The sequence below is a fragment of the Choloepus didactylus genome, chromosome 15 (assembly GCF_015220235.1).
Source record: "Choloepus didactylus isolate mChoDid1 chromosome 15, mChoDid1.pri, whole genome shotgun sequence".
Classification (NCBI taxonomy): domain Eukaryota; kingdom Metazoa; phylum Chordata; class Mammalia; order Pilosa; family Megalonychidae; genus Choloepus; species Choloepus didactylus.
The window spans coordinates 69,685,412-69,709,995 of NC_051321.1; the positions used below are offsets into that span (position 1 = coordinate 69,685,412).

A 24,584-nucleotide genomic window follows, 5' to 3' on the forward strand; every position below is an offset into this window, starting at 1 on the left:
ATGCTGCCCCAGCCCTGCAAGGTATTGCCACCTAGTTCACCATAACTGAGTCTTCAAAAGGCCATCCACTGTTCTATCAATCCAGCTGCTTCTGGATGATGGGGAACAGCATATCTGATAAAGGTTTAATATCCCGAATATACAGAACTGCTACAACTCAACAAATAAAAGACAATTCAATGAAAAAAAATGGGCAAAGGATGACTCTAATAGACATTTCTCCAAAGAAGACATACAAATGGCCTATAAGCACTTGAAAAGATGCTCAATATCATTAGTCATTAGGGAAATGCCCTAGAATGGCTATTAATTTAAAAAATGGAAAATAACAAATGTTGGTGAGGATGCAGAAAAATAGGAACCCTCATGCATTGTTAGTAGGAATGCAAAATTGTGCACCTACTGTGGAAAACTTTGATAGTTCCTCAGCAAGTTAAATATAGAATTAACATATGATCTAGCAATCCCACTTCTAGATTATAAGAACTTAAACAGGGACTTTAAAACAGGGTAAAAACAGGGAATTTAAAACAGGGACTTGGCAGGTACTTGTACATCAAAGTTCATAGCAACATTATTCACAATAGCCAAAAGGTGGATGCAACTTAAATGTCCATCAACAGGTGAATAAATAAAAATGTGGTATATACATACAACAGAATATTATTCATCCAATGAAAAGGAATGCAGTTCTGATCCATGCTACAACATGCATGAAACTTGATGACATCATGTTGAGTGAAATAAACCAGACTCAAAAGGACAGATATTGTATGATCTCACTTATAGAAAATAATTACAATATGCAAATTCATAGAAACAGAAAGTAGATTTCAGGTTACTAGGGGCAAGGGTGGGGGTAGGAAATGAGGAGTTAATGCTTAATGGGTTCACAGTTTTTGTTGGTAATAGATGGTGTTAATGGTAGCACAAGACTGTGAATGTAATTAACACCACTGGATTGTGTACTTGAAAGTGGTTAAAATGGGAAATGTTATGTTGTATGTATATGAACACAATAAAAATTAAAAAAAAAACCACCAAACTGTCTTCTATTAAAAAGTAACTTTAACAGTAAGAAGAGAAGGAACGCACCAAAGTAGTCCTGCTGGAAGATTGCTTCCGGGCAGGTGGAACCCCTTTACCCTGGTTTATCAAGGGATCCATTCCAGTATGAGCTCAAATACGTCTACACGTAGTCCCAAGTGTTTAAATTGACAGAATTTCATGAAATGTTAGAGCTAATTTCAAATGGGACAGATGGATACAGAATCCGAGGTACAGAGAGATTTAAAGGATCTAATATCTGCCTTCCTCTCCCCACTGTAAAATATGCCTTCTGTGTATAAAGATAGGTTTAATGACTTGACTTTATCTTTTTTGCTATTTAAAAATGGATCTGCTACTCCATTTTCTCCAAAAGACACAATAGTTCTCCTGAGAAGGAATTTAGAAGACTTTATAGGCTCGTGCTTTGACAACCAGGTTTACTTCTAAGCGGGAAGGTGTGGGAGCAGGCGTGGGGGCTGAACTACATTTCCCAGAGTGCAGTTCTTGGAGGATTCTGGGAAGCGTGGCAGAGGCGGCAGTCGTTGTCCTGTTGCCGACCGGAAGCCGAACTTACCAGGAAAGTCAGTTTCCTGGTTTCTGCTGATTCTTGAGGCCTAGGAAGGCGCCTCCCTCTGCACACAGAATTCAGAGTGAGTACTGTGGAACAGAATCTTTTTCAGGTTCTAAGTGCACGAAGGGTTCTACGAGGAGGCATAATCAGTGCTGGAAAAAAGCTCTTGGTCACAGCATTTTGTGATTTTTTAGTTTAGTTTCTCTGCTTGCAGAAACCAGGGGATGACCACATTTTTCATCATTATTTGTGGAACCATCTCATTAACTGTAGCTGAGAATTTTCTGGTACTTCTTTGGGAATTGGGAAGTCGTTTAAAATTGGAATTAGCGAACTTCTCTGCATTTTGTCTGAATTATTTTTTAATTAAGGGAGGAAAAAAGTATTTTTTGTGAAGCAAATCATAAAAAGTCCGTATGAGATTTCAAGTGAGATCTTAAAACCCGTTATCCCAAAGACTCCTCAGTTTTACATATTTCCCCATCCCAGTGAGGTCCACAGTCGTGGAGAGAGGGGCCCTCTGAAACACTATCAACACTATCAAATCTCGTGTCTTCTCAGTGGAAGTAACCACAGAGATTCAAGATGGGTCTTTTTGTCATGCTGTAATGCTCTCTATATTGCTCATTCTTCTGGAAAGATGGACAGAGCGAGAAACGTGTGAATCAGTTCTTTCAGAGGACTGGGAGAAATTGTTAATCTTAGAGCCTTGCCTCAACATTTAATAGTTTTTGCTAAAAATAATTTTACCTTTCCTATCAGGCTTTGCACTTTAAAAAAAATTAGTGAGTGAATGTTGGAAAATGCTTTCTCATGTATTTCTCATTTGATCCCTTCACTCATAGAGAGTAAGGGAGACACCTGGGGTGGTGAACAAACCATGACCCTTGGAGCCAGATAGCCCTGGGTTTGAATTTGCTGCTAGAATTGTGGTCTCAGATCAGTTAACCCCTCAAAGCTTTATCTTTTTCACTTGTAAAATGGAAATAGTTTCTTTCTTTTTTTCTTTCTCTTTCCCCCCTCCCTCCTTCTTTCTCTCTCTCTCCCCTCATTTCTTCATTTACTCATATATATTGATTTTACACTGTGCCAGAGATTGTGCCTGTAGCTAAGGAAGATATAATCCCAGTCCTTAAGGATCTTACAACCTAAGAGATCTGAAAATTATGTCAAACACCTGACACAGTTGTAATTCATGTTAGATCCATTTCTCTCCTCTCTTTCTCTGTGGGAAGTTGGGATAGAAGCCAAGCTCAGAGGAGTTAGGTGATAGCCCAAGGTCACAAATTCTGTCAGTGGGTGAGCCAGGAATCAAAGTCCTTGATTCTCTCCAGTATTTCCCTCTCCCTTTTCTTGCTTTGGAACTATACATTTGTACTTGTAAACAAAATAGAATGCAGGCCTGAACTTGTCATCCAAAGTAAAATAATGGTGCTATTATTTTCTTCTTCCAAAACTTACTTTGTGATAAGTGACTTTTCATCCCCAGTGTGTCATCAGAAATAAACTACTCTAATAGTTTGCCAATTCAAACAAAAACAACTATTCTGTTTGTAATGTGGTCTTTGAGCAGCTGCATATGAGTGTCATAGCATGTTTACTAGTATCACCCAAATCTGAGTCCTTGGACCAGTACAACTTTGAATAATATCACCCTGAAAACCCCTTAAAGACAGTGAAAATCGCAAATTATTTCAAAATAAAAAGTGGCAAAATTTCCCCTGCACTGAATTTCTAAATAGTATAGGACTATAAGAAATTATATTTTAACCCTAAAACTAAGTCTGCATATTCTCTGGACCATCAAAACAGCCTCTTTTTTTTTGTCCTGAGGTTCAGTCTGAATGACTCTTCACAGGAAAAAGCAATGCATATAGCAACTGGCTCTGACAGTGTGTTTGGTGATCATATTGTGAAAAATACTGTAAATGTACTATAATATTTTTTTAAATTAGAGTGGTCAAAGGTAGAGTATAACCACAATAAATAAATGAGCAAAGGACATCAAACAGGCAATCTGCAAAAGGGTAACTAGGACTGTTAAACAAATCTGAAGACATTCTAAATCTCCATAGTGAAACTATAAAAGTTTTATTTATTTATTTTTTATTAAATATTGAACCTTGTAAGTGTGGCAAGGTATAGTAAGAGCTATAAAATTTTAAAATAAATATTGTCCAAATATATCTATTTGGGAACTTATCTTAAAGAAGGAACCTGTAAATATCAAATAGAAGTATTTAGTGGTGTTTTATTTCTGATTAAAATCAGAGCAAACTATCTTCAGAAAGTTATACATAGAACTGTCATATGGCCTAGCAATTCCACTTCTAGGTATATATCTAAAAACTGAAAACAGGGACTCAAAGAGATATCTGTACACTAATGTTCATAGAAGCATCTTTTTCACTTGTAAAATGGGGATAGTGTCTTTCTTTTTTTTCTCTTTTCTCCCTCCCTCCCTCCTTTCTTTCTTCTTCTCTCTCTCTCACAAAAAGGTGAAAAGCAACCCAAATGTCTATCAACAGATAAGCAAAATGTGGTATATCCACACAATGGAATACTGTTATCTGAAAAAAAGGAATAAAATTCTGATGCATACTACAACATGGACGAACCTTGAAGATAACGTGGCATGAAATAAGCCAGACACAAAGGGACAAATATCATATGGTCTCACTAATATGAAATCATTAGAGTATGCAAATTCATAGACACACAAAGTAGGCTACCAGGGCTAGGAGCGGGAAATGGAGAGTTCATGCTTAATGGGTTCAGAGTGTTGTCTGGGGTGATGAAGTTTTGGTAATGGATGGTGGTGGTGGTAGCACAAAATTGTGAATGTAATTAACACCATTGAATTGTGTATGTAAAAGTAGTTAAAATGAGAAATTTTAGGTTACATACATGTAACTACAAACAAACAAAAAAAACCAGAGCAAACTAAATGTCCAAAATCAGAGCAATTTAGCAATTTAAGGATGATTCTACCTGATGTACTATTATGCAGCCAAAAAAATGTATGATGTTTATACAAAAACATGAAAAACTGCTTATGATATGTTGCATGAAAAGAAAGTTGAAAAATATATGTGCCCTCAGAATATAAATAGGTAAAAATTGTTATGTGTGAAGACTGAAAAATACATATTAAAGTATAAGTTATTTTATTAATGTGGAGATACTATGGGTGCTTTTACAATTCTGTTTTCCAGATGCCCTGTAATGTGGTTCTATTACTTTTATAATTGAAATGATATACTTAAAAGAAACGCAGTTAAAGCTGAATTTTAAGGAACATTCTCTGACTTTCAAATCGTCTCTATACTGCTTTATAAAAATATATCTATTTCTATATCTATAGACATATTCATACACATACACACAAAGATCCATTTAGAAAAGGAATTGGACTTAATGGGTTCATGACGTGGCAGTGAAGGTTCAATTTTCAGTTAAAATGAGCCTGTTTTTCCTCTTCATTATTGTTACAAAAGTTACATTAAGAACTTAACTAAGTTAGCTTCTCCTACAAACTGTGTAACCACCAACCCCTAAGTCATCAGGTCATGATGATCCACAATTGGCTACTATTAATTTAGTAGCATTAACTAGGCAAAACATCAGGCAGCCAAGCAGAGTGGGCCACACAGATTAGTGTGTGGTCATAACCACCAACCAAATAGCTCTGGTAGTTCTCAGCATGCAAGGAACTCATCAGAGGAATTCCCTTGGCTCCCAGGGAGTACAATGAGGTGTTTCTGAGAACAGGGCTTGGAAGTAGCCTAACTGTGCAGTTAGTCCCAGGAGCTATTATTTAAAATGTATATTATTTATATACAGATACATATATATGTACACCCACCCACACACACACATTTTGAGGGAGGTGAAGGGAGTATATACATTTAGTTAAGTTTTTTTAAGTATAGTAATGTACAAATTAAAAATTACAAGTACCCTTTTCAATCCTGTCTCCATCCCACTCCCCTAAATTAGCCACTGTTAAGATTTTGGTTCATATATTTCTAGTTATTTTTTTTTTCTTTTTGACTTTATTTTTTCTAGTCATTTTTAATACATGTAAATACATATCTAATTTATGTATACTGGTATATGTATGTCCTTTTTTTTTTTAACAAATTAGTTACATCATGTTAAACAAACCAAATATTTGCCTTTTGTTAACTTAATAATATATTCTAAATATTTTTCTGTTACTATATAATTTTTTACTGTAATTTTTATATCAATTTAACAGCTGTGCATATTCCATTGTATTATAATTTCCAGTTAACATTCCTATAGATATGCTTTTCTTCCTAGAATAAATTCCTAGAAGTGGAGTTGCTAGGCGAAAGGGATGCTTATTTAACGTTTTGATAGATATTACCAAATTGTCCTCCAAAATTAGTGTACAAATTTACACTCTCAGAGTTGTATAAGAAACAGAAATACTGACTTTAAATATATTCAGTATATCACACAGTCTTTGGATTATCAAAATTGAGATAATACCTTTAATACTCTCCTAGAGTGTTTTGTAACTCTCAAAGGATTTGTCACATATTGCCTTCTATGAAAGTTATATGTTTTTTCCCCCTCTCCTGCTAGAATTCCTTGAGGGCAAGGATTTACATCTTGTACATTTCTGTGTTCCTTAAAGGACCTTGCTTAAAGTAGGTAGTCAATAAATACTTTGTTGAGTGTCATCTACTAAATATATTGTACCTTGGCTAGGACATAGACTGCAGCCAAAATTGCACAAGGATTAGTCATCAGTGATTCATAATTATGCAATCAAGAAGTAAGCCTAAACTTTAGACATTCCTGGGTGATTTAGTGTCAAACTTGCTTCCCTTGGGTACAGTTACAGGTTGGTTGGTTATTTAAGTCTCCACTGATACTTCCGTTTTTTCAGTGGAACTTTTTTATTTATTTTATTTATTTTTTATTTTTTATTTTTTTTACTGCTAATGTGAAAGGTTCTTTTCAGGGGAAGAAAATACTGATAGAGAATTTTAAAGGAACCACTTTTTGTGGAATGGATTCTTGAAATACAGAACATTTTAAAAATTCCCAATGAGCTGCAAAAAAAAGAAAAAAGAAAATATCTTAGATTTATGATGATTTGTATAACTACATTTTAAAATATTTTCCCAATAGCCTTGATTTTATATATTTCTTATTTACATGATTCCTTCTACTTCAGTCTTAAAGAAGTCTTTGGTTTTTAGGTATTCTGAGAAATGTGGCTCTATTACTCTGAAGACACTCCCAGGCTTACTTGTTACTTGTTCTGTTAGAGTAAGGGTAGCAGATGTAACAAAGAAACTTCAAATTTTCAGGGACTTAATATGGTAGAAGTTTATTTCTTACTCACAAACAGTCCAATGCAGGGGTCTTTGGTTGGTGGATGACTTTCCTCCATGTAGTGGTTCAAGGAGATTCTCCTCCTAATGGCTCTGCCATCCTCTGTGATGCCTTAGTATCTTCCAAAAAGATGGGAAAGAAGAGGGTGGAGAAGGCATACCCACTCCTCAACTGTTTCAGCCTTTGAAGACATGTATATCACTTCCATTCACATTTCATTGATCAGAACTAGTCTTGGCCCTACCCAGATACAAGGGAAAGAGAAACGTAGCCCTTGGCTTGGGAGTCACCTCCCAGCAACAACTCCACAATTTGGATACACACATACATTCTTACAACACCTATTCGGTAGGCAGAACAGGTTTCTATTTAATGGGGTAGGAAAGAGGCACTGAAAAGTTCAGATTCCATAGCTAAATAGTGGTAGAAATGCCATTTAGAAGCCAGATCATCTGGCTCTTACTCAGTTTCTCTTTCCTTCATATTACAAAGTGATCCTATCCTGGCTTAAAATATAACCCTCCTGGTGATTCATTACTTTAAATTGCATACTATGACTTTTTTTTTTTTTAAATTCCTGTTTCCTCTAAGGACTTGATAATGTCCCTGTATTGTGGAAGAGCTTGCAGGAGAAAATCTTTTTGGTGCTGTAGGCTGCTGTCAACCTATGTCACTAAGACACGGTGAGTACTGACCACCTGAGTTCTGATTATTCTATCTATGGCCCATTACATTATAAAATCTAAAAATCTCAACAGGCCCATATTGAGGATTAAGGATGTATGATCAAGTTTTATCTATAAGGAGTTCCATTGCAAATTATTTATAACTGGAAAAATTGCAAACCACCTAAATGTCCAACAATGCCTAAAATATCTAAAATGTCCCACACACTTGAATATAAGTTCTATTAAGATAAGAACTTTGTCTTTTCCACTATGTTACCCCTTGTGCATAAAACAGTGCCTGGGACATAGTAGGTAAGGAAGTATAAATGAATGAACTGTAGGGAGAAATTAAATAAATTATAGTACATCCACATGATGGAATAACACATTAAAAACTATGTTGAATAATATTTGATGAAGTTTCCTGGAAATAAGGGAGATAAACCCTAGACCCCATAAAGAACTAAACTTCAGCAAAAGGTAACCTTGAAAGAAAATCTGCACCAGCATAGGAAGATGATAAAGGACTTCTTTGTCTCAACCTGGGGAAAAAGTTCCCCCTGTGAATCTGAAATCACTACCCTGCTTTCATACAGTTCTGGGGTTTAAATTTTCAACAACTTGAGTGGCGTGATCCATGAACCACTAACCTAAGAAATAAATTAGTCCTGAAGGCACCCTGCAGAAGCACATGTAAAACCTCTCTGGAAGGTTACTCTCACAACCACATCTTCAAATACATAGAAAGCCCTGCCAACTGAAGGCAAAGTCCAAAATTTAAAGCACACAAGGATAGAATCCTACATGAGTGAGGTTGAGCAAACAACAAAAACTGCAATATTTTAGATATTGCTGGACATTTAGGTTGTTTGCCATTCCAGACTGAGACCCTGAGAATTCTAACAGAATTATTAGAGTTTAAAAACCATGTTAAATGATTAAATATGGAAATAAATGAATTTAAATCATGAGATAAAATTAAGAGCCTATCAATAAAGAATATTTCATGATGTGGAAAAATGTTTATATATACTTAAGAAAAAATGCAAAATATTGATAGTTTGGAGAATTCCAAGGTTTAAACAATGATCATATCTGAGTGGTAGGATTACTGGTATTTTTCTTTTAATAACTATATTTTCTGATTTAAAAAAAAAATGACTTTTTTGCTTTTCTGATAAGAAAAAACTGAAAGCTTAAAAATAATACAAATATCTTCAGCCTTGATAATTTTAGTATTTTGGTTCCCATGCCATTATATATAAAGGGGGGAAATGTATTTTAAAAAATAGAGCCCCTGATCAAGAAAAAAAGTGTAAGGAACTCGTAGATCTCAGTTCCAGTTCCAGGGAGGTCCTGTATTTAAGACCTTAGATCTGGATGTTTTTGTAGGTGTTTTGCTTTTTTTTAGGGTCATTAGGGCAAAGCACAAGCTGTATCACTCTTAACTGTTCTTTTCCGAAGGCAGCAGTGTTTGTTCCATTGTTTACATTTGGAATCTTCTGAGTAGCACGTCTCTCCTTTGACATATATTGAGTATTTGCTACAGTGACTCATAATAAGTTTTTTAAAAATCAGGAGTCTTAAAATCTCAGGTTTCTTTTTTCTTCTGTTATAATGAGCTCATTGTAATTCCTTTTATCACATAGGCAAAATAAGTACCTAAAAATGCCACTCGGGTACATTTATTCATTTTGCTTTGAATGAGTGCCAGCTCTGCCTACTGGTATTATAAAAATTCCAAGATCCTACAAAAAATAACTTTGAACTATGTCTCCCACATATCTGAGTCCATTTTAGGGCTTTGAACAGGCAAAATTGGTTAATCCTAAAGCCTGAGGAGAATCCACATTCAGTTCCCACTGAATCACGTGGACCTGGCCTCATTCCCAATGCTCTTGAGTGGACAGACTTAGGACATCCTTCTGGACAAGTGTGGAACTTGCTACAATATTATCTCTTTTAGGAGAACCAACTATAGGATGTCCTCTTTTTCCACATTTTAATTTTGGCTACTGAAAATATTATCCATATTAAATAGGTCAAGCATAGACTTCACTTTCCCATCAGTGATCCCTTCTGTAGAGATAAGGAGCCATTGATCTCCACTTTGAGGTTAGATGTTTGAAGCAAGGGTGAGTTGAAGGTAAAATTTGCTCTTTATCTTTCTTCAAGTGAATGAGTTACTGAAGGTATAGTGTTTGATCTTTGCAGTAATAAAGTCTATTCCTGTACCTAGATATTGTGTGGTTGATGTTTTATCACTGTGCTTGTTTTTCTTTCACTCCACTGGATGTAAATTCTTGCCTCACAGTGTAATATTCACAGAGTACCTCAAGGTTCAATACAGCAAATATTTATTGCCCTTGAAGTTCAACTCAATACGTATTTATTGAATTGAGCCATTCACTGTGTTAATTACTGGAGAAACAGAGCTGAGTAAGGTAGACTCTGCCCTTAGGGAGATCACTGCCTTGCAGGGGAGACAGACAAACTAACAAATGGTACAATTTAAGTACAACCACATGTATGCACAAGATGGACAAATGGCCAGTAGGACAAAGGAGGAAATGATTGTCTGCACACACCTCAATCCTTTTTGGGGCAAGTTAGGATATAAATAAAATAACTCTGGAAGGAGAGGGATGCGGGAGCAGAATTCTCACAGCTGAATGCTGTACAAGTAACTAAGTGTGGTTTTGTAATGCTTTGCTTATTTCCCAAATACCAGGTATTTATTTGAACTAAAGGAAGATGATAATGCATGTAAAATAGCCCAGCGTACAGGAGCATTTTACCTCTTTCATAGCCTGGCTCCTTTGCTTCAGAAATCAGAGGATCGATACCTGGCCCCCCAACACAGCCTATTAGGTAAGCCTAAGTGGAGGCTGATTTCCAGCCTCCATGGAGTAGCACACCATTTAAGATTTGTGTCATGACTTCATTTTTCCTAAAAGGTTTGAGATTAATTTATAGTTTAGTATAAAAGTGAATGAAAATTAATTTGTTTTGAAAACATTTTTAGGGCATACAGAGATATCTGAGCACCAGGAATTGGCATTTGAGATACTCTGAATTTTATATGATGTCACTATACAGTGAATAACTTCTATATAAATAGCTAGTGGATTTCCCCCGTGGGTCACATGTTGGAGTACTTGCATAGGTAGTTTCTGGCAGTGCAGAAGATTTTAAGGACTCCATCAGAAGGCGCTGAACATCATTTTGATATTTAGCAATGTGTTTTATTATGAACAGGTAACAGCACTCATGTTATACAGACAGGGGTCACAGATGGTACTCTACTCTGGTCCACAAAAGTTACATACTATAGAAGCTAAATTATAAAAATGTATATGTCTCTACTATTTTAAGTGTGACACATTTTTCAGAGACTTATTAACTATCATATGTCTTATGAATATGTTCCCTTCCTGATACAACCATGTTCCCTTTATGATAAAAAGATTTTCTGTGTTACACCTGGAAAGAAGTCCTTCTTTGGTCTAAACTCTTCAGATTGCTAATGAGGAAACTGTGGTCCAGAGAGTTTAAGTGATTAGACCAGGATCATATAGCTAAGTCACTGCAGTAGATGATTTCTGATGTCTAATATGGCTGTGATGGTTTAATTAAAATCTTTGTTTGTCTGTTCTCCTTTTACCTTCTTTTGTTTCTTAGAGTTGGAAAGGCTCCTGGGTAAATTTGGACAGGACACACAAAGAATAGAAGATTCTGTGCTGATTGGCTGTTCTGAACAGCATGAAGCATGGTTTGCTCTGGATCTAGGTCTGAATAGCCGCTCTTCTACAAATGGTACATGATGTTATTCCTAATGAGCACTTCCCAGTGGTTTTCCCATAATAGTAATATTTCAAAGAAAATTTGGGGAATGCAAAAAGGTTATCATCTTTCAATTTTTTTAGAACATAAAAAAATACTGTCATCTACTACCATCATCATTTAAAAGAAGATAAAGGGCGTTTTAATGTTTTCTTTCTTAAACTAGTTGGTGGGTACACAGAGTTTTGTTGCATTTGTCTCTATACCTATGTACATTTTGAACATCTTAAATATTTCATAAGAAATGTTTTAAAATTCGTGACATCATTCTTCTCAGTGTAGGTGAATACAAATATTACTATGGAGTAGCTGTGGGTCCTCAGACTTGCGTTTGGGAACCACTTTTCTATAGGTTCAGGATTCCTCCCAGGCATTTTTCTCTTTAAGGGTCTGGATGTAGACATAATGATGGAAAGAGGTTCAGATAGGAGTTTAGAGGTCCCATGTTATCTCTTTTCCAGGGCTAGTGTGTGGCTAGTGCAAATGTCCTTATTGCCCTGAAGAGGATCTTGAGAAATACCATGTTTAATGTTTCCCAAATCACCTGGTGCTTGTTAAAAAACAAATAGATTTCTGGGCCTCACGCCACACTTGCTGCTTCAGAATCTCCAGGTAGGGGCTTGAGCACTTGCATAGTTTTTACTTTAGGTGAGTTTGGGAAAACTTAACAGGATAGAATGGAGAGAGTCCTGGAGGCAAAGTTTGACATTTGTTTCATTTAATTCTCTTTTCTAATTTTCTAGCATCCTTACAGAAACCTGAAACAGAGACAGAGCTCAAGGGATCTTTCACTGAGCTGAGGAAGGCTCTCTTTGAGCTGAACGTAAAGGATGCCTCCTTGCTTTCCACGGTAAGATTCTGACTTCTCAGTTCTGTTAGAAATTTAGTAAAACAGTGAATATGGGCGAATACATGCATACATACATACAGCTAGAGGAAAATTTGATTTCTTATTTTGCAGATCCTTGTTTTTCTTACAAACTATGGCAGAAGGAAAGTGAGCTGTAAGGAGATTCTCATTCTTCCTTCTTTTACCCTTGACAGAAGAAAGGCAGGCAGGCAGACAGATGTTTTTGGCAGAACTGCTGTCAAGATCTTTTTCTCCTAACGACATGCAGATCTAGGGCAGGAGGGTCTATCAGCCTGGCAACCACTAATCTCTATGGATTTGCCTTTATTTCATTTAAGTGGAATACAGTATGTGATCTTTTGTATCTGGTTTTCACTTAGCATGTTTTTGTATCAGTACTTCATTCATTTTTATGGCCAAATAACATTTTATTGTATGGATATACTATATTTTGTTTATCCATTCATCAGTTGATGGACTTTGGGTTGTTTCCACCTCTGGCTATTTTGAATAGTGCTGCTATGAATATGTGTATATGCAAAAGTGCTTTTGATTATCCATTTAATTTTAAAAGTTATCTCTAAATATTTTTTAATTACCAAAAAAATCCATCTTTACTGGGGAGGAGTACATGGGGTAGATTCGTCTGTATTGGAAATGTTTTATTTTTAAGCTAGGTAACTAAGCACATGGGTGCTTATTACATTATTTGTATATGTTTATTTCAAATAATTCATAATACATTTTAAATTATGCTCAATTGTGCAAACTTCTGATGCTAAAGGAACATGTTCAGATAGTTTCCTTATTTTGAAGTTTAACATTTAGTAACCCTTTAAAGTGGGTGAACTGGAAAGTGACTGGCATTTCCTTGTTATAGATAAGCCCTGCATTTTCTCCAAATTTGTATTCCTAGGCTTGGGCCCTTCTTCATTGGCATGATGCCCACCAGTTCTGCAGCAGAAGTGGGCAGCCCACCAAAAAGAACATGGCTGGCAACAAGCGTGTATGCCCTTCCAATAAGATCATTTATTATCCACAGGTAAGCAATGCTTTAAGAAGACAGTAATCCAAGAAGGCAAGACACTATCTTGTCCTAGAAAAGGAAGTCTGTACAATTAAAAGGCTTTCCTTAATTGTCTATTCCTTCATCCCATTAACAGGCCCCAAAGCCCCAGTGTCTCAGTTCCATCCCCTTTCCCTAGATGGCTCCTGTGGTGATCACTCTGGTGTCAGATGGGACCCGATGCTTACTCGCTCGCCAGAGTTCCTTTCCCAAGGGAATGTATTCTGCTTTGGCAGGTTTCTGTGATATAGGTAAGGAGTTAAGGCATGTGCAGGCGACACTGGAAAACATGAACACTTAACATAGCAGACAGTTCTTCATCTTGTGGCCATAGTGCTTGAAGTCATGCACATTCTTCCCTATCATGTCAAGAAAACTGTCTTCCAGCAGTATTATTTTCCAACATTTTGTTAGGCAAATTTTCAAACATACAGCAAAGTGGAAAGACTTACATGGTAAACACCCATACAACCACCACCTAAATTCTACATTTTTTACTGCATTTACTTTAACATGTATCTGTCCATCTATCCATTCCTCTATTGCATCCATCTTATTTTTTGATGCCTCAACTATAGATATTAATAGTATATTTGTTCCTAACTCTTAAGCATGAATAATATTAACTAGACTTCAATGTTTATTTACAGTTAGATTTTTTTTTCGTTTGGGATAAAATTTACAAATGGTGAAATGAAGCACTAGAATTTTATTGAAGTGAGGGCAGCAGTAGCACCCCTACTTTGCATTATAACTAACTTAGTAGACTTAACCACTGCAGTTCAAAACCCAAATCCAGACCTGATTCCTATTGTTGTAGAGACTTGGAGATTTAGGGAAGACCAAAAACATTTCATTGAAATGTTGGAGCCAGTGTTGCGCTCCTTCACAAATGGGCTATCTGTATCACCCTTCCTGCTGCAGGGCTGTCCTGAATTAATCTGAGTGCTTCTAGGTGAAAGTCTGGAAGAGGCTGTCCGGCGGGAAGTTGCAGAAGAGGTGGGATTGGAGGTGGAAAGACTGCATTATTCTGCATCCCAACACTGGCCCTTTCCTAATAGCTCACTCATGATTGCTTGTCATGCAACTGTAAAGCCAGGGCAGACAGAGGTAAGTTCTTATCCTACCCCTTGCTGCAGTATTTCTTTCGCTTCATTTAGTCTGCCAGTTAGCAAGTACTTGTTAAACACCTATCTAGTCCAGAATTGTCCAGATAAACAAAGATCAGTAAAATGTACTTTATATTCTCAAGGAAACAAATCATGAAAACTGAATCTGCCAACATGACCAGCCTTCTCTCTTGCACATATCTTAATCATGAGACAATTTATCTTTCATCATTGGGACTTTTAACAGAGTGCCTTGCATGCAGTAGGCACACAATAAATGTTTTTGTCAAATTTAATGATTGATTTTAGGATTGGCCTTATTGTCAAAGTCAATCAGAATGTTGGGGACTAATGATAGAAAAATCATAGAAACTTCTAGTTGAAAGGGACTTAGAAGATGCCTTATCCAGCCTCATCTTGCTTTTCTGTGGCATCCCTGACAGATGGCATTGTGGTCTCTGCCTGCTTGTGCACTTCAGTTTCTATAGTTTTGTAGCTCGTAACCTCACATCCTGTTTTTCCTTATATCTTTCAGATCCAGGTAAACTTGAAAGAACTAGAAGCAGCCGCCTGGTTCAGTCTTGATGAGGTGGCCACAGCCCTAAAGAGAAAGGGCCCCTTTACCCGACAGCAGGATGGGATCTTACCATTCTGGTTTCCACCCAAGTTTGCCATCGCCTACCAATTGATGAAAGAGTGGGTAGAACAACACAGCTGTTCTTCCCTGCCTGCTTAGCTCAGATCAAGCCACCTAGATCTCTCCTCAGTATCCCTGAGGGGCATATCAGACTGATTGATAAAGGGGAGGTGACAAAAGGCCATCTCAAGGCCAGCCTCATAGTAAGTCACAGTAGAAGTTTAACCTACAGTGAAGCACCTCTACCAGCGATGTTAATGAAAGAAATTCCTATTAATGGGCAATCAAAAATGCCAATGTGAGAAGAAAAACTTATTAGCTATCAACTGTCAAAATCAGTGGGAAGCATCATTTGGATGTAGGCTCCTGTTCACCCATTTTTTCTAGGCCTTGGAAGCAAACATCTTCTGAAATGTTGATGGTGGGTTTATACTAACTGTCAAAATGTGCCAGGTGTAATTATGGTTAAAAGTTTTATCTTCGTATTGAAAGTACATAGCAAATTGCAAGTCACTTATAAGTACTTTTTAATCCTCACAGAACTAAGAAAAATAGCACAAAACAGCATTTTTCAGTTGATGAACAGTTAATTATCTTGTACATGGTAGTTAAAATCATGACATTTCTTTAAGTTATCTGAAGTGGTGAGGAAAGTGGTTGTTATGTCTTCTTCTGACTACACTGCATTGAACTAGATGAAGAGAGGTTATGTTTAGGTGGTTGTTGAATCTTAAGTTAGGCTCAAGGTGGTAAGTCTTTTTTGCTGTTCTCAGTTGTTACTTGCTGTTTGTGACCCAGGGAAAAGATCATCATTTCCTTAATGTAAAATGGTCACTGCTGTTTGCACACTCAAGATAATACTGATTTATTTCAACAAAGGGATCAGTGAGGATGAACAAATGCCAAAACCAAACATTTCTTGAGCTTTATGGGATAAACTAAATTTAGGATTTCTCACTGTTCATTTATGCCACTTTGGAAGACAAATTTATTTGGGGGAAATAAAATAAATTTCTCCATCTTTATTCAGATGTATTTTTCTGTGCTCTGAAGTGATGAAACTGCAGAAAGCAGAATGGGGGTAGGATTTCTTTACTGGTATAGTGAAATGTTTGAGTCCAGGTTTGGAGCTTATGGAACAACTGAAGCAATGTACAGATGAAATACTGTTAGAAGACAGGTTGAAAAAAGGAATTGTTGGGGAAAGAGTCGTACCTTCCTTTGATTTCAGGCCCTAACTTGTGATTAAAGACACAAGCGCCAGAGACTGTCTAAGATTATTCACACATCAGTGTCCCATAGGTCTAAGTAAAAGGGATTCTGGAAGAAGTGGAAGCACTGAATTTCCTTTTGACCCTTTGGGGAAATCAAAGTGCCTTCATCAGAAAATGCTGAGGGATAATGAGATGGGACTTGATTGTTTTCTTAGATTGGCAGCTTGCCCTTAACCTGGGCTGAACCTTAGCAGGTAGAAGGGAAAAGCACTCTCAAAAGAGAGGTCCTGAAATTTCTTCATATCTTGCAGTTGGAAGTTCAGGGTCCATGTGTATTACCCTTTCCCAATCTTTTCTGTCTCTGTGGGAGTGTTTGTGAGTACATGTGTACACATCCCCAGTTGGAAAATACTGATAGGAGTATGCAGGATTCCTGGTTGTGAGTTTCTCAAACTTACCATGGAGTAACTGTTTGCTTTTCGATTAATGTGTTTTTTTGGAAAAGAAAAGATGAAAGTACAGAGGCGGCTAATTGGAGAAGCTGCAACAATGAACTTTGTTTCCCAGCAGTGAGTGGGAGGAGGGCTTTGCTATAGAATTCCAAGGATACCTGAAAGTAGAGGCAGAAGAGGACAGGAGTGGGGAGCTGGGTACTGAAAATGGAAGATAAGTAAAGAAAACTTTGGCATAGGGCTTACTGCCTGGAGAATATTTATGTGGCAATAAATTAAGAAACTGTTAAGGACAAAGAAGAATCCATTAGGTCCATGATGCAGAATACCAAAAGGTAAAACATTAAAACTGGTAAAACATTAAAACAGGTAAAACCTTAAATAAGTGCATTTGTCATCAGAGTAAGCCTGGCTCAGGGTAAGTCAGCCCTGGCAACTGGAATAAAAAGAAACTAATTCATTCCTTATTTTTGACTGTGCATTTCCCTTTCTTTACGAAACATCTAATCTTCAATGAAGATAAATTTAATGTACTGCAAGTGTATTATGGAAAACTTTTTTTCTCATAGTCAAGCTAGAACCTCAAATAAAAGTACATTTATTTAAAATATTTTACATTTAACATTTAAAACACTAAAATGTCTTATATGACAAAAAGCATATTTTTGTTGGATGCTTTTCTTAAGTCAGCGTACAACACCTAACCCTTTCTTCAGCTCATTTCAGTCAACACCACTGTAAAAATATCAAGACGACAGGTTGGAAATGGTTTGTGAAACTCGACTATATCATTCTCTTAATTCCTCCATAGTCTCTGGAGAGGGGGCAGCAGGGAATCATTTCCATTCATTACTTTCATATGACAAAAGACAGTCTATGAGGGCATTTCTCTGCTGCACAAAATAACTGCAAAGGAAAAACCAGAGATCTATATTATAAAATGATGGTCTGTACATGGAGTTCTTTGTAGAGATGATGATTCATTTTAGAAAGAATGAGAATCATCTTAAGAAATAAACATAAGTTTTAGTAATAGATATAACAGTTATATTAAATATCCAACTGCTATTAGTTAAATGTAAACACCTTTGTATCAATGGTGAAAGATCTCTGGTGGGGCTGAAGAGAAAATGCCTTCTAAAACCTTTTTTTTAAACTTAAAAAAATAACTGCTAATTTTTGCAATGTTCCTTTCTGATAGAACTGACTTTAAAAGCACCATTCTCTTGGGTAGAGAGCAGTAGGTGTTTTTACTAATTCATAACTTACTATATCTAACTGGCTGACTTTAGACTTCTCAATGATGTCCCCAGTTGCTAACTTCCTGCTGTGATGGGGAACTGACTGACCCACTAGGATGCAGACCCCATCCATCTATCCCACTTGGCATGCAAGCTGAATTCATTCTTTGAGAAATCCTTACAAGGGGAAACCAATGCACTGGAGTAGACCTTTTGACCCTCGTATCTTGAACTTTGACTACATACTTCTTTTGGGGCCCAGAGGTCCTTAAGAGGGTCAAGCCCAAGAGCATTTCCTATATTCCAGTGAAGGGCCCTGGCTCCAGCTCACTAGCTCTGACCAGTTTGCCAAAGATTCTTTGTCAGGTTTTTGGTGGATAAGACATTCACTCTTAACAAAAGGGCTATACTCTCTTCTCCAAAATCAGTACTAGGTTCTCCTTGGAGCCTGACTAGAATGCCTATCTTTTGATTTCATAGTTTTCCTTCCCCTTTTTTGGATATCAGGCAGCTTCTTGGTTTTTCTCATGGTTTCCTGTAGAGAAAAATTATAACTTCTAAGAGTACTTCATTATTTTTACTAAGCCTGTATTTTTAAAAATAAGTTTTATAGAGAGATAATTTACATACCATAAAATTCACCCTTTCAAAGATACAACTGAGTGGTTTTTAGTATATTCACAGAGTTGTTATGCCTATTACTTTTTATGTCACACATAGTAACCATGGCCTTCCTGATAGTGGATCACCTGACAGATGTTTGAGTCCCTAGTGTATTCCAAGTATAGTAATAGATCTCTATGAGAGATGAATAAATACCTGAAGTTAAGGAGTTTATAATCAAGTTGGGCAGATAATTCAAGGGCACAAATAACTATAATACAGAGTAATACAAACTATAATACAAATAAATCAAAGTTTGTTGATTTCTAGAAGCCATTTAAAAGTAGTCATTGAAGGAGAAATCTAAACTGTAATTAGAGGAAAAGATGAGGGGTTCAGATAAAAGGCTGGGCACCAGAAGATCCCACAAATACCCCCAGTCCTATGTTCGTAATCTACTATCCTACTTCTTCCTACCTACAATTAAATACAGAAGCCACAAATGTGATTTACATTCTGTATATAATGGAATAGAGAATTAATGGCAGAAATTATTTTGTGACAGAGATTCAAATTCCACTTGAATTATTGTACCTGATAAAAAGTTAGTTATATGTCCCAGCATTTCCACTCCTAGGTATATACCCAAGAGAACTGAAAACATATGTCCATGTAAAAACCTGAATATGCATGTCCATAGCAGCAATATTCCAGACAGCCAAAAAGTGGAAACAAACCAAATGTCCATCAAGAGATGAACAGATAAACAAAATACGATATATCCATAGAACAGAATGGTATTTAGCCATAAAAAGGAAGGAAGGAAGTGTTGATAGATACTAAAATGTGGAAGAACCTCGAAAACATTATGCTAAGTGAAAGAAGCCAGCACATAATGTATGATTCCATTTAGATAAAATGTCTGGAATAGGCAAATCCATAGAGACAGAAAAAAGTAGTGGTCTTCATGGAATACAGGATTATAGGAAATGGGGAGTGACTGCTAATGCATATGGGGTTTCTTTTTCAGGTGATGAAAATGTTCTGGAATTAGTGGCAATGGTGGCACAACTTGTGACTTTACTAAAAACCACTGAATTGTATACTTGAAAATGATAAATCTTAACAGAATTACATCTCAATAAAGCTGTTATAAAAAAAGGAAACCAATTCTATATCTTGATTTAGGTGGAGGTTACACAGTTGCATACATGCAAAAATTCATGGACTGTACACTTTAGATTTATGCACTTTACTAAATGAATGTTATACTTCATTTAAAAAATTATAAAAAGTGAATGAGGTATCAAACCCAAATTTACCAACTTGGAATACTGACCTGAGGATGAATGTAACTAAGGGTTAAAATTAAATACTTATAATTATACTGAGGGTGCATGACAGTAGGGTGTCTGTAACAGGGACATCTCATCTCGGGGCTGTTCAGGGCCTTGATTCTCTTTATTCTGCTGACTTTAGAACCTTGTGTGTGGCCCAGAGTTGAGATTACAAAGATGTGTGCACAAATGGCAACATTTAGTACTCAACGGAGAAGTCCACTTGAAAAACTTGTAATGAAAAAACATTTTTACTAAATGAGTAAGATAGAAACTAACACAATCAGGCAATATTTAAGAAAAAAGAGAAAGTGGGTGTGCTGGTTAATCTTTTGTTGGCTTACGTGTGGTTCCATGATCAGTGTTGTGAGGCAGCTGCACTCCCATGCTTCGTAAAAGGTTGGAAGCAGGTCCTGCCAGTCCAGCTTGGGAGCTATAGGATTCCAATATATTTGAAACCAGGTTCAGGTCTACATCCACAGGTGTCATAACAGATTCTCGTGTACCAGAATCTTCCTCATCTGAACTAATACTGGTAGTTTGGAACAGAGGTTCCTAATTTATGGAAGGAAAAGAAAATCATGACATCAGATCCTGTCAGGTTAGATGGTGGTAATAATAAAAACCTAACCAAGCAAAATGTAAAATTTAATTTCAAATAAAAAAGGAGATTTTTTTTTAAACTTTGTGATAGAAAGCCAAAATGAAGTCTAAAACTAAGTAGTTTAGCACTCATATTAAAATTTGATTCCAATATATGTAATATACTTCTTTCCAGGAAAAATGTCTACAAATGTAATGGATTTCTCTTCTATTTTGAAATAGCCCAAGGGAGATAACCTTAGTTAAGGAGGTACATTTATAGCTTGCCTGAGAGCTGTGAAAGAAATAAACACAACAATGAACAACAACAACAAAAAAAGGTACGAATCTAAATTTTCCTCTAAATGAAAGATGTTACATTTCCTTTTAAGACTTTGGGGGTCCAAAGAGAAAGACTCTGAATTGTTACTAGGCCTCTGATTTCAGAGGCTTGTGGGAAGGATTTAAAAAACAGCATGATCTATAGAACTTCGTATCTGTGCTACTCCAACTACAGTCCATTGGACCAGCAGGATCTGCATCACTCACTTGGGGTTTGTTAGAAATGGAGTATCTCAGGCCTCACCCCAGACCTACTTAATCAGAATCTACATTTTAACAAGATCTTAGATGGTTCATAGTCCCATTAAAATTTAAGGAACACCTGCTTTAGATAAATCTATTATATGGTTTCTTTAGGTTTGGCAGCAATACTGGAGGTGATTTAAATGTGGTTTAGATACTCAGAGTATGGGGGATTAATATTAAGGGCCTCATGGGCTTTACTGGTGTCTCATTTGGTTCTCATGTTAATTCTAAGACATGAGGATTATTGGTTAAAGGATAAATTCATAGTGGACAGCTGCAGGATTTCAAACCCCTAATCCATGAGACTCTGGAGTCCATGCTTTTCCCATCATGGCTCTGTGTTTACACAGTGCTGGCATAAAAACTAAGATAAAAATGTGAGTGGAAGATGAATTCTACATTAGAGAAATACAAAACAAACAGTATTAAAACTTAAGAGTTATTTAGATATTTAGGGTCCTCTCTTTCTTAAATCAATTTAAGGTGCTAGTAGCAGCAGTATGCAATCATTCTAATTTGAACACATTACATGGGTTTTTATTTTCAATCCTGATGTATAACATAGAAAATATAATTTGATAGTTAACAATCCTTCATCCTACCAGATTTAGGGACTAATTAGCATTCTTTTTTTATTTTAAATCTCACATAAAAAAAGAAAGAAAAGAAAACCTAAGGCAAAATATGATTTAGCTAACCTTCATAACAGATTCAGAAAAGGAAAGAGGTTAAAAGCACACATACCACTTGCTTCCGGGTGGTGAAACTTTTGCCAATGCTGGTGTGTGCCAGTTCCTGGTCCATCTGGGCCATGTATGATTTCAGATTATTGAGAGTTCCTTTCAAAGAAGCCTTTTCTCCAGGATCCTGTGTTTCGAGGTCCAAGTCATCATCACTGTCTAAACATTCAAAGTCTTCTTCCTCCAGATCATCACAGTCTGACTCATGAGGCCTTGGCCCTGCACAGACCAACACAGAAATAGCACTTGGTAATTTTTTTTAAGTGATTACACCTCTCAAAAGAATTAAAATGCTACCTGCAGAAAGGGACCAATTTATACAACCAAACTACTTCACAAAAACTCCTTCTACAAAATGGTAATGCTGATAATGCTGATAGACATTTGCAGAAAAGTGTACAGGCTAAGCTGAAATATTCTTTTTCTTTGAAAAATGAGAATTCAATTAGTTAAAACATTGCCCTTAAAAATTAAACAAGCTACATACACATGAACACATTTTTATGTAAACCTTCAAGTCATACAGAAGCATTTCCTCATATCTCACCTTCTGGAAGAAAGCATCTTTTAACACTTTGTGGGTATCCAGAACTTCATCTATGCAGTTCTGTACATATGTGCATATACACATATAAACATGTAGTTTTATTTTTTACATAAATGATATATAATATACCTACTTGTATTGGTTTCCCAACAGCTAAAACAAATACCATACAATGGGTTGGCTTAAACAATAGGAATTTATTGGCTCATGGGGTTTTGAGTCTAGGAGAAGTCCAAAATCAAGGCATTAGCAAGATGAGGCTTTCTCCCTGAAGACTAGCGATACTTGGTCCCTGGCTTTTCTGCCACATGATAACGCACATGGCGACATCTTCTCCTTTCTCTTTCAGGTTCCGTTGACATCCAGCTTCTTGTTTCTCCCGTGGCTTCTCTCTCTCTCTATGGTCTTCTCCATAAGGCCCCCAGTAATGGGATTAAGACCCATTTTGATTCAGCTGGGCCACGCCTTAACTGAAATAACTTCATTGAGAGTTCCTATTTACAAAGGGTTCACACCCACAGGAATGGATTAAAATTAAGAATATGTTTTTCTGGGGTACGTAACTTCAAGCTGCCATAGTCTGCCCTCTGGATCCCAAAAAGACATGTTTTTCCCACAAGCAAAATACATTCCTTCCATGACAACATCCCCAAAGCCTTAAGCCATTTTAGAACAATGCTAAATCCAAAGTCTCATCAAAATTAGTTCTGGGTGTGCTCCATCTGAGGCAAAATGCCTCTGTCTGGTGGACCTGTGAAACCTAGAAAACAAGTTATTTTTCCAATATATAATGGTGGAACAGAGGATAAACATTCCCATTCCAGAAGGGAGAAAATGGAAGGAAAACAGGGGTCATGGTCCCAAAGAAATCTGAAACCTAGCAGGGCAAACTCCACTAGATCTCAAGGTATAAGAGCCATCTATCCTCTGGGCCTGATGGAGCAGCAGCTGCCTCCCAACCCCCCTCCAAGTGCTTATGCTGTGCCAGGCTTTCCCTGAAAATGGGTGTAAGCCCCATCCTCTCAAACACTGGGATGGCAGTCAGGCTGTCTGCAAACGCCAGGGCACTGGCCCCATTTTCTCCACACATTGGGATAGTGGCCAAGCTCTCCTCAAATGCTTGGGGCACAGGACCCACCATCTCTAAGCACTGGGGTAGCAGTATTCTCCCTGAAGAATGGAGTACAAGGCCTGCCCCCTCCATGTGCTGGGGCAGACCACCTTTTCCATACACATGGGTGGGCCACTATCTTGGTCCAAAGAGATCTTCTTGGTCCAGACCTTTGCTGCCATGGTTCTGCCCTTGAAGTCATTCTTTCTTCAATATGTCACTTCTCTGTCCCTTTTAGTCCTGGCTGGTAGTGGTTCTGTTCATAAAAATTTCACAAAAACCTTGTCAGCTTTCCATGAAGTTCCAGGGGAGTCCAAACCATCAAACAATGGATCTTTCCAAAGATCCTTCCTGGATAACTGCATTTCCAATCCTGACTTCCACTGAAATGGCTGATTGGATCCATGTTCAGCCACACCTTCTTTAGCAAAGAATGGAACCTTGTTATCTGAAGAGTCATTTCCCAGAAGTTCAGGGAAGTCCCTGATAGAGCTGCTTTGGCCCTGGTCTCAGAGCACACTATCTAACAGGCTCAGAATTTTCCAAACCATAAAATTTCTGGTTTCTCTGTGCTTAAGAATTCAGTTCTCAGCTTATCTCTTTCCTCTCGTTTCCCTATAAGCTGCACAGAGAAGCCTGTACCTTTTGCACTTAGTTTGGAAATCTCCTCAGCTAGATATCCAAGTTCATTGCTTACAAGTTCCACTTTCAATTCGACCTGAGAACAGAATTCTTCTATGTTCTCTGCCACTTTCTAACAAAGATCACCTTTCCAATAATACATTTATCATTTTCTTCTAAGGCCTCATTGGAAGTACCTTTAACTTCCATATTTCTACCAATAATCTCTTCAAAGCAATCTAGGCTTTTTCTATCAAACACCTCACTATTCTTCCAGCCTCTACCCATTACCCAGTTTGAAAGCCATTTTCACATTTTTGGCATTTGTCATAGCATCACTCCATTCATGGTACCAAAAACTGTACTGGTTTCCCAACTGCT

General features: G+C 37.0%; 2 protein-coding genes across 14 annotated transcripts in view; one reads left to right on the forward strand and one right to left on the reverse strand.

Moving 5' to 3' along the window:
- The window catches only part of ECD (ecdysoneless cell cycle regulator), a 73,128-nt gene that overhangs the window by 16,200 nt on the left and 32,344 nt on the right, over positions 1-24,584 (reverse strand). For 2 of the 9 annotated variants that reach the window (XM_037803943.1, XM_037803942.1), the window contains exons 13-14: positions 21,929-22,143; positions 20,359-20,569 (exon numbers count right to left, since the gene is read on the reverse strand). In XM_037803943.1, coding sequence (XP_037659871.1) covers positions 20,359-20,569; positions 21,929-22,143 — 426 coding nt within the window. The other 7 variants (XM_037803939.1, XM_037803938.1, XM_037803935.1 and 4 more) reach the window with 7 other exon arrangements.
- Positions 1,591-22,888, forward strand: NUDT13 (nudix hydrolase 13). 5 transcript variants are annotated; one of them, XM_037803954.1, is made up of 10 exons: positions 1,591-1,700; positions 7,586-7,677; positions 10,394-10,533; positions 11,344-11,478; positions 12,249-12,355; positions 13,272-13,397; positions 13,561-13,672; positions 14,377-14,531; positions 15,066-15,071; positions 20,840-22,888. In XM_037803954.1, the coding sequence occupies exons 2-10, from the start codon at positions 7,595-7,597 to the stop codon at positions 20,861-20,863; spliced, it is 888 nt and encodes a 295-aa protein (XP_037659882.1). In that variant the 5' UTR covers positions 1,591-1,700; positions 7,586-7,594; the 3' UTR covers positions 20,864-22,888. The 5 variants fall into 5 exon arrangements, with proteins under 5 accessions (XP_037659882.1, XP_037659883.1, XP_037659885.1 ...); XM_037803955.1 differs by having other exon boundaries at positions 20,793-20,878; XM_037803957.1 differs by lacking the exon at positions 13,561-13,672 and having other exon boundaries at positions 20,793-20,877.

Excerpts from the sequence above, each read along its gene's own strand:
- NUDT13 (XM_037803953.1), top strand. The coding sequence starts at position 7,595 with ATGTCCCTGTATTGTGGAAGAGCTTGCAGGAGAAAATCTTTTTGGTGC. Across the intron at positions 7,678-10,393 it reads ACCTATGTCACTAAGACACG|GTATTTATTTGAACTAAAGG; the intron begins GTGAGTACTGAC and ends CCCAAATACCAG. Across the intron at positions 12,356-13,271 it reads ATGCCTCCTTGCTTTCCACG|GCTTGGGCCCTTCTTCATTG; the intron begins GTAAGATTCTGA and ends TTGTATTCCTAG.